Consider the following 9,049-nt stretch of genomic DNA (forward strand, 5'->3'; position numbering starts at 1 on the left):
CTTCTTCCTTATTCTTGTCGGTGTTATAGCTCGTCGACCAAGAAAAAGGGGGATATCATGGCAAGTCATCGCTTTTCCCCGATTACTCCCGACGACCACGCCGGGTCGGTGTGGATTGCGACGTTGCTATGCCTCATCTATTCGGTCGTCACATTGGCGTTGAGAGGGCATCTGAGGTGGAAGATGTATGGATTGGATGACTACCTTGCCCTGGCCGCAACCGTGAGAAGACATCTTGAATGGTATTGTAGAGGCATGCTGACTGAGGACGCAGGCAATTCAGATCGGAGAGGTTGTTGCGGTGATAGTTGGGCTGGATCATGGACTGGGAAAGACGCAAGAGCTTCTACGTCAGGACGAGCTTTCAAAAGCCAGCCGAGTATGCACCTCTACCTCGTCAAATCTCCAGTGCACGGGTTACTGACGCACGCAGGCAACCTTTGCTGGCCAAATCCTCTTCGTCATATCGGCTGCCACGGCGAAAGCTTCCACACTATGTTTGATGATGAGGCTTTTCAATTTGGTCGGCCCGCGATCAGCAAAAGATTTGCGGTCAAAAGTTTTATACTGGATCAGCCTTGCTGTCTTGTGTGGAATGGGCCTTTGGGGAATCTTGTCTATTGTCGCCGTCGCGGTCAATTGTTCCATTCCGGGATTTATTCAAGGAGACCGTGCGCAATGCGCCGACCAGGTGAGCATGTGAATCAAATGCTACGCTCAAGACGCGCTAATGGCGTCCTAGTTCCTTCGCTGGCAGTTGATCACTGCGTTCGACGTGGCGACAGAATGCATTTTGGTCCTGATCACAGTCTTCGTCGTTTGGCCTGTTAACCTGGCCTTCACGATGAAATGTCAGGTTGTGCTTGCCTTTGCGTTCCGCCTACCGTGAGTCTACCCAGCTCGCATCAAGGTGCAGCCGTGCTAACGAGCTCACAGTGTGGCCATGCTGTCTATCCTCCACCTCCACTATGTGGCCGACTATACCGGCTCCGACAATCCAGGCACTGCGATCGTGCCCGTCATCGTGATCCAACAGGTGCAGCTGTGCTGGTCGCTCATCTCGGCCACCATCCCCAACCTCAAGTCCTTCGTGCGAAGCTTCAGCAGCGGATTCGGCATCCAACTCGATCCTTCTGTGACGCAGGCATACGGTTCCGGACGGGGCTCTGGGCGTGGATCTGGGCGTGGATCCGGACGGCTGGGGCGGATTATGAATACCTACGAGATGGGCACCGTCCCAGGCAATGGTACGGCGAAGTCACGGTCTGCGGGCAAGTCATACCACGACGCGGAGCAGTATCCGCCGGTCCCCGAGCAAGATGCCGGCGCCAACAAGGTGAACTTGATGCGAGAGAACGATTCAATCGACAGCGGGGGCAGTCAAGATCACATCATCCGCAAGGACGTTCAATGGAATGTCCACTACGAAACGGACCAAGGGAGAGCTTGACGCCTGGGCACGGGTCAGTTCTGGACGGTACACGGTCAATTACTGGGATGGTTATTGATGGGTTCGGAGTAGACATCGGGCTGGGCCCGAAGGCGCAGGAGGGTGTGCTCACGGCTTCAAAATTGGAGGGTTTCGGGGTGCTAAGAGGGGATGTTTGGTATACACTGCACTCATTTGGTCTGTACCTAAGCGACGTAGGATTTGAATATCACTGCCATTTTGGGAGAACCGGGTTGGTCGTGGACAATGTTGTCGACCAACAAGCCGGGCACCTGCAGGCTCCCTAACAGGGGACTTTGGTTCTCACCCAGTGACAGATGAGTACCCATCCAGTCGGCGTCTTCTCTTTAACCAATATCACCGTCCCCGTTGCCCGTGTAGTTCGGTAGTCTCAAACGAGACCAGGAACGAGGAAATACAAGGCGACGCCCGGCCTTTACCGAAATGGCGCAGGCGCCCGTGGCACTAGTTGGCATGGCTGCCTGCCAACCGATGCACTGTCCCTCAAGTCGCTCCACAGGGGCAGAGACTCGTTTTCTGACGGGGCGTGGACGAAGGACAGTCGCGTGCGTTTCCCGCGGCAAGTTTGGTTGTTACCCGTAGTTAGAGAGAGTTTCGGGGATCGGAGACGGGTTACCAGATTCGATACTTGTCACAAGCTCGTGTACCTGTGCCTGTGCCGAGTAGTAGGGGGTGATGCCATGGACACATCCCCCAAGATTCCCTCACAACCAGTCTCTGAATTCACCAGCCTCTCAACACGTCGGTGCTGGACTCTCCTCTGAGTTGTCGTTGTCCTTCTTTGCCCTGTGCTGTGGAGCGGCATCGGCATCTCCACCCAGGCAGCCACTGTACCCATCGATCCACCGCCTAGCTGGGTAGAAGGATTCGCCAAAAGTCCAACGATACCCTGGCTCATCAAGCAGGCTGATGGTGCCCTGGATAGGTGGTTTGTCGCACCATGACGGGGCCCCAACGCAGCTAACCAGCATGCCAGGTACAAGTCCTCGCATCCTACAACTCGGACCCCACGAACCACGAGACCAGACCATCAGACCTTGCCTAACGGGAACCATCTCCAGCGTATCACTCCTAGCTTTCCGCTCACTCAGCACATAGGGCTTAGTTCAAGAGCCTGACATATATCGAAAGCTGGTCCCCAGCCTCATCGGAAGTGGTCGTGGTCGACGACCTTTGGCTTCAAACAGACCAGTGTCGCCCAAGGTGACTCCATCTCACCGTCCCAACAGCCATTCTTCCACACCGACACAGGAGAACCTCATTGAGTGTTGGGCGGAGTCTCTCCGGGCAGACAACCGCAGCTAACTGCTGTAGCGGTCGCACCAACATAGCTTCTCAAGCACATCAATCTTCTTTGCCTAGCTGGCCGTAATCGTGCTTACATTTGCACCTTCGCTCGGAACCGCTCGAAGAAAAATTGCAAAGCATAATCGAAGGATTCGTGTACGGGCCAATCAATACCATATCCGTCGGGGATACGCATATTACAACTGTCGGTCGCCTGTCGTTCAACATCTCCACCGTCAGCAGCACCCAGAGCCCAGAACACTCCAGCCGAACACCTCTCAGTCGCGGAGAAACTTCCAGTACCCTGATTTTGCACGCGAGTTGTGGAGAGCTCGACTCAGCAGCCACATGGGCCCGTTGGTCACCGCACGGCCAAACCAGTAGCAGCATTGCCGAAAAGAAACGGTCACCATGGCTCCCACTACCACACGTCCCTTGTCTCCGTCGTCATTCCTTGCTCAAGGGGCATTCGATTCCCGGAGGGCACGGTTTTCGGACCTCTCCGCCGCAGCACGCGTGTGCTCTCTTGCTTTTGACGACGATGTACTCTTCGGCCGCCTGATCCATCCTTACCGGAAGTCGTACCCTGGCGATGTCGACAAGTATTGGTATCGCCGGTTCGTCGTCGACTGGTGGGACCCCAGCCATGTTTTCCTTGTGACAACAGTACCTGCTGAAGATGGACGGGGAGAAATCGTGACCGGAGTAGCCCATTGGAGCCGTATGGCTCCTAGCTGGAGGGAGAACTATGAGGCTGGTTGGGGTTACGCCTGGTGGGATCCGAGTAAGTGTTTCTTCAAGATGTTATTTTCACCAGTTTGGTTCCCAGTACTTGCACAAACTCAGAGGGGACACATAGTCCGCCGCTTCTCATGAGAAGGAATTTTGGCTGGCGATGAGGCGCAAGACATGGGCTGTGGTACATGATTGGAGGGTTCGCAGCTCATGCTGCTTGCCACCAAGATCAAAGACTGTGTCTCCGCGTCCACTCAGTCTTTCTATTAGAAGACGATGCTAACTGACGAATCTTGCAGGACGTTTACTTCGACCCATAACGCAGTTGGTAATGGGACTTGTTGCATGGCTCTCGCCCAATCGCGCGGCGTCACCGACGGATGAGAACATCATCGAACGCTCCTACAACTATCTCGACCACATCTGGACAGGCCCACGCTCCGAGTGCTGGTATCTCGAATGCTTGGCCGTCCACCCCAAGTATCAGAACCAAGGGCAGGGCCGTGCACTTGTCACGCTGTGTATGTGGCAAGCACAAAGGGAAGGCGTCGCCTGCAGCGTCATCGCCGCAGATGGCAAAGAGAGATTCTACCAGGCCTGCGGGTTTGACGTCGGACCTGTCGGCCGTTCTGGCGAAGGGGAAGGCAATCCCCTGAGAGAAGTGCCTGGCGGCTTGGTGTTCTTCAAGGACAAGGAAGGTGTGGTCGTCCCAGATAGAGAGCCGGGATCGTGGACGTATGGGCACGGGGTGTTCGACTGGGATGAGTGGAAGATGAGAGTGGAATCCAAGAAGAGTACTGATGGTTAGAACTACAGGTAACCCCGTTCTTGACGTTTGGGATCAAGTTGTCGCCGGCAGTCATCTTCATCGTGTCTATCCACGACCAAGGTTCCCACGGGCGACCATCCTTCATCAGTTGTTCTTGTTTGTCTGTCCGCCGTCTGATGCTCCTGTCCTGACTTCCCTTTTCAACTTGATCGATTGCCAATTTCACTTGACGAGCTCCTTCATGGCAGGCTCTGCAGAGGTAGATGCAGGAACGCACTCGCCCCTGCCTGGGTATGTTTTTCAAGTTGATTAAAATGCTTCGCCGCTCGTCTGTTTCTGCTCGTCAAATAGTCGCCAGAGGACGCCCATGATAACCAGACTGAAATCGGCGGGGTCTATCTCAACAAGAAATCGACTTCCACCAACTTCGCAGGTCCTCAGGAAGTCTCTGACGGTGGCGACCATGGCTCCCAGGCCAAGACCAGTCCTTCCAAGAACCACAACCCAACTCACATTTGACTTGGTTCCCTGTTTGGATCGAACTTTGTGCCATGTCCACCGTCCTCGGCGAGGTATTTAAACCATCTCATACCCTTCAGAGGGTGGCCTTCGATCACAAAGTCCGGTCGCGTCGTCAAATACACGACCTGCTGCGGGAGAAGAAAAGTCTTCGTTTGTTTGGTGGACATCATCATCAGTCTGACACCGCAACAGACCACAGGCTCTCCTGGTGCTGTACATCGTGATAGTTACAGAGATCGCCCTACATTCAAGACGACCACGTCTCCTAGCCTTTCCAGTGTCCGCAACGAATAATACCGTCAATCGAACCTACCTATTCGAAACAGCCATGCCTGTGTCACACGATGAAACGATGAGGATTATTTCCATAGGATCTGCGGTAGTGCTAGGCACCGCGGGGATGCTCCTCTTTGATTATTTGGCACTGCAGAAAGCCCAATTGCTGAAAGGCATCTCTGTGCCAGTAGAGAGTATAGGAGACCGAGATCTTTGGGCTTTGGGGAACAGGATCGAACAAGAGAAGCGGTGGAGGATGAAGTACGGGATTAGTGTGGGTCAACAGCAGCAAACGCCTTCGCCGGCATCCAAGAAACGGGTACGAATATCGGTAATGACCAGCAACCCCTTTCGACATGTGATGATTGAATAGATGGAGCTGCTCACCAGCACGAGGTTGGGGGTAAGTCGAAGTTTCAGCACGGCGAGATGAGGATGTTGCTAACATCCACATCCCAGATTATCCCCCCAGAAGATGATGTCACCTCCCGAAGCCCACGCCGGGCACATCTTGATCGATAAGGGCCAGCGTGGGCGGATGTCGTATGTTGATATCAATATTGGGTCAGTTCTCTGTTGGACAGGTGGATAGTCACACGAGAGAGGATGTTTGAACAGGAGGAGAAGGAGTTCGCCATTCCAGGTGCGCGACCAAGTCACTTGAGCGGATGGCGGTAGACAAGCAACCACTTCTTTCCCTGGCTAAGGTCAATCCAAACCTGTTGTTCATTTCACAGCGCACATGTTCGCGTCGAGACCAGTGGAGTCCGACTGCCCTGTTCAGCCTCGCCGTGGCGCTTTCTTCATCTTGGTCTCCTTGGCCAGCAGGTTCCTTGGGGGATATCGACTCTTCATATGTGTCCACCGCCACGCCACCAATGCCTGGCCATGTCCAGATGGTGCGCAGTCGCAGTCGTGGGGGACGTCGTAGGATGGCGCCACCCCCACCCCCACGGCGCGGACGAAAGGGCAGGTGTGCTGTCAGCCTCGTACGAACCGTATCAACCTCTCAACCTCCACGGTGGGTGACGGCGACGGTAATCGTGACGGGCGCTGCTACCGGTCATGCCCGTCCCCCGCCATCTGGCCCGTTGCCGACGGGATTCCTTCGCCCATTCTGCGTCTGCACTCTTGTGCCTCCATCCAATTCCCTGCTTGGTTCAAATGCCGATCGCAGTTGCGGGGTTGCCCATCAGATGTCATCCATCCCTGCCGTGGCTTGAGTCTCTCCAATAGCTGTCCGGTCTAAGAGCTCAACCCCAGACAACATGCTTGGCTACTGCACTCCGCGCATTTCTCGGGCTTTGCCAGATGGACCATGAAGGGTGGATGATGCGCGCCCAGACCCCACACCTGTGTGATATCTTCGTCCAGCTTCAACCTGCGGAATTCTCGACCTCGTTTTCTGCTTTCCACCTAGGCGAGGGCGACATTTTGCGTGCATAAATAGCTTCTTGTCGCCTCCCTTGTTTGTTCTCTCCCCAAGCTACCCCAAGGTCTTCGTGGGATACGCCAGCGACATTCCGAAATACCCTACCAAGTGTCGAGTCGACTTCACGATGGCCACCTTTGACGACAAAACTGTGCGCGAGGCTCATGCCGAAGATGTCGAGTCGGGTCGCGCGTCCAAAGACATCACCGAGCGTCGGGCTTCTCTGAAGCACGCCGACCGAGCTCTTGCTATTGTGGGAGACCAGCGCGTGGAGTTGACCGAAGAAGATGTATGTCTGCGAATCATTATGCAGTAATGTCGACTCTAACATGCCTTGCCAGAACAAACGCATCCGGCGCAAGACCGACAAAGTCATCCTGGTCATCCTTGTCTGGGTCTACTTCCTCCAGATTCTCGACAAGTCCGTCCTCGGCTACGGCGCTCTTTTCGGCCTCACAACAGACACAAACCTCACCGGGGACCAATACTCCTTTCTAGGATCTATTGCCCCCATTGCACAACTAGCGTGGCAGCCATTCTCGTCCTTCCTGATTGTCCGAGTCCCCCATCGCATCCTCATGCCGGCGCTCTGCCTCGGATGGGGTATTGCTCAAGCTTCGATGGCCGCCTGCCATAATTATAGCTCGCTTCTGGCCGCTCGGTTCTTCCTTGGATTGTTTGAAGCCGGCTGTCTACCACTTTTCAGCGTCATCACCAGCCAATGGTATCGCCGCGCAGAGCAACCACTTCGCGTTGCGGCTTGGTACGGTACCAACGGAATTGCCACCATCGCGGCTTCAGCGCTCTCCTACGGGCTGGGCCATATCCCTTCGCATACTCTGCAAGAATGGCAGATCATTTTCCTTTTCGTCGGCCTTGTCACCATCGTCTCTGCCCCACTTGTTTGGTATTTCCTCGACAACGACATTCCCTCGGCGCGATTTCTGACGGAACACGAAAAGGCTCAGGCCATTGAACGCCTTCGTGCCAATCAAACCGGCACAGGCAACCGCGAATACAAATGGGACCACATCCTCGAGCTGGCCTTGGAGCCCAAGACGTATCTCTGGATTGGCCTCTCTCTCCTGCTCAACGTGGGCGCCTCGGTCACCAACACGTTTGGCCCACTCATTCTCCAAGGTGTCGGCTTCGACAAATACAAGACGTCACTGCTCAATATGCCTTTCGGTGCGATGCAATTCATTGTCATCCTGCTCGCTTCCTACGCAGCTCAGAAGGCGAAGCTCAAGTCCTTTGTCCTTGCCGGTCTCATGCTGCCAGTCATTGCTGGTCTGGCTGTTCTCTACGTTCTCCCGCGCACCTCAGGTTCCACCGCCGGGCTCTTGGTTGCCTATTATCTCCTTGCGTTCCTTTTTGGCGGTAACCCGCTGATTGTCTCGTGGATCGTTGGCAACACCGCCGGCAGCACCAAGAAATCCGTCATCATGTCACTCTACAACGCGGGCTCGAGCGCCGGCAACATCATCGGCCCGCTCCTCTTCAACAAGAAGGACGCGCCCGCCTACCATCCCGGCCTGCGCAAGGTTCTCGCAATCTTCGTCACGATGGTCGCCGTCATCTTCATCCAGTTGGCGAACCTGATCTTCCTGAACAAGCTGCAGTCCAGAAAACGGGTCAAGAACGGCAAGGCCGCCAAGATCAAGGATCACTCGATGGAAGACAAGTACGTCGCCATGGACGAGACGGAGGTCGGGCAGAGGCTGGGTGAGAATGCCTTTTTGGATCTCACTGATCGCAAGAACGATGAGTTTACGTACCTTTATTGATTGGATTGGATGGGGAGGGCTCGGATCTGAAGCGCAATCTGTTGCATCTGGCTAGCTCAGCTGCCTTGCTCATTGTAAGGAGGTCGTAGCACTACTGCAAGTATAGTTGGTTAATTGATCATATCTTTCTTCGAATATGGCACCACTACTGCTTTGAAAGATCTGGGTGTTAGGACGTTAACCGAGTTCAAGCACACCACTCAGTACGAATAGTCTCGCTTGAAGGCTACACCGCTTGAGAGGGGACACAAGTTTATGTGCATCATCAATCTGAGTCCAGAGTGCGGCAAGTTCAGACTTGATTCATACTTAAGTACTAAGTACATGATAGATAGCACCTATTTCAAACTGATTTGTACTGAGTCCAAACTGGATCCTTCCCGTCAGACGTCGAGCTCGGATTGAACCTGAGCTGAGGCATTTGATTTGGAACACAATCGCATGCAGACTGCTAGTTGTAGGCAGGTAGCAACTAGACTACTAACTAGTATATCCAGTGTCCGAGTCCCGTTTTCTCTTGAGGACTCAGGTACCCCGAGTGGTTATCGGTGGCGGCAGCAGCAATAGCAGCAGTAGTAAGTAGAACTACCTTCTGAGTACATACCACTCTAGAGTATGGCAGTTCTTGTTCTCCTGCACTACTCAGTAGAGTAAGTATCCCGTCAGTTCGAAGATTGAGAGAGACTTCCTCGACTCGAGTGTGTAAGTATACATCAGACTGTCTACTCGCTGCCCAGCTCCTCAACCCTCTCTCAGGAGACTGGTTGCAG

General features: G+C 54.3%; 2 protein-coding genes across 2 annotated transcripts; both read left to right on the top strand.

Moving 5' to 3' along the window:
- Positions 1 to 2,523: 2,523 nt before the first annotated feature.
- On the top strand, positions 2,524 to 4,489 carry PV07_08027 (uncharacterized protein). The gene is made up of 2 exons (XM_016395152.1): positions 2,524 to 3,542; positions 3,793 to 4,489. Exons 1-2 carry the CDS (start codon positions 3,170 to 3,172, stop codon positions 4,299 to 4,301), a joined length of 882 nt encoding a protein of 293 aa, XP_016248571.1. The 5' UTR covers positions 2,524 to 3,169; the 3' UTR covers positions 4,302 to 4,489.
- A 1,724-nt stretch (positions 4,490 to 6,213) lies between these two features.
- PV07_08028 (uncharacterized protein) lies at positions 6,214 to 8,561 on the top strand. The gene is made up of 2 exons (XM_016395153.1): positions 6,214 to 6,781; positions 6,834 to 8,561. Exons 1-2 carry the CDS (start codon positions 6,620 to 6,622, stop codon positions 8,277 to 8,279), a joined length of 1,608 nt encoding a protein of 535 aa, XP_016248572.1. The 5' UTR covers positions 6,214 to 6,619; the 3' UTR covers positions 8,280 to 8,561.
- The last annotated feature ends 488 nt before the right edge of the window (positions 8,562 to 9,049 follow it).

This window comes from Cladophialophora immunda (assembly GCF_000835495.1).
Source record: "Cladophialophora immunda strain CBS 83496 unplaced genomic scaffold supercont1.4, whole genome shotgun sequence".
Taxonomy (NCBI): Eukaryota; Fungi; Ascomycota; class Eurotiomycetes; order Chaetothyriales; family Herpotrichiellaceae; genus Cladophialophora; species Cladophialophora immunda.

Bases quoted from the DNA above. Each gene is read 5' to 3' on its own strand.
- PV07_08028 (XM_016395153.1), top strand. From the start codon at position 6,620: ATGGCCACCTTTGACGACAAAACTGTGCGCGAGGCTCATGCCGAAGAT. The intron at 6,782-6,833 runs GTATGTCTGCGA...ATGCCTTGCCAG, and splicing joins TGGAGTTGACCGAAGAAGAT to AACAAACGCATCCGGCGCAA.
- PV07_08027 (XM_016395152.1), top strand. From the start codon at position 3,170: ATGGCTCCCACTACCACACGTCCCTTGTCTCCGTCGTCATTCCTTGCT. The intron at 3,543-3,792 runs GTAAGTGTTTCT...CGAATCTTGCAG, and splicing joins TTACGCCTGGTGGGATCCGA to GACGTTTACTTCGACCCATA.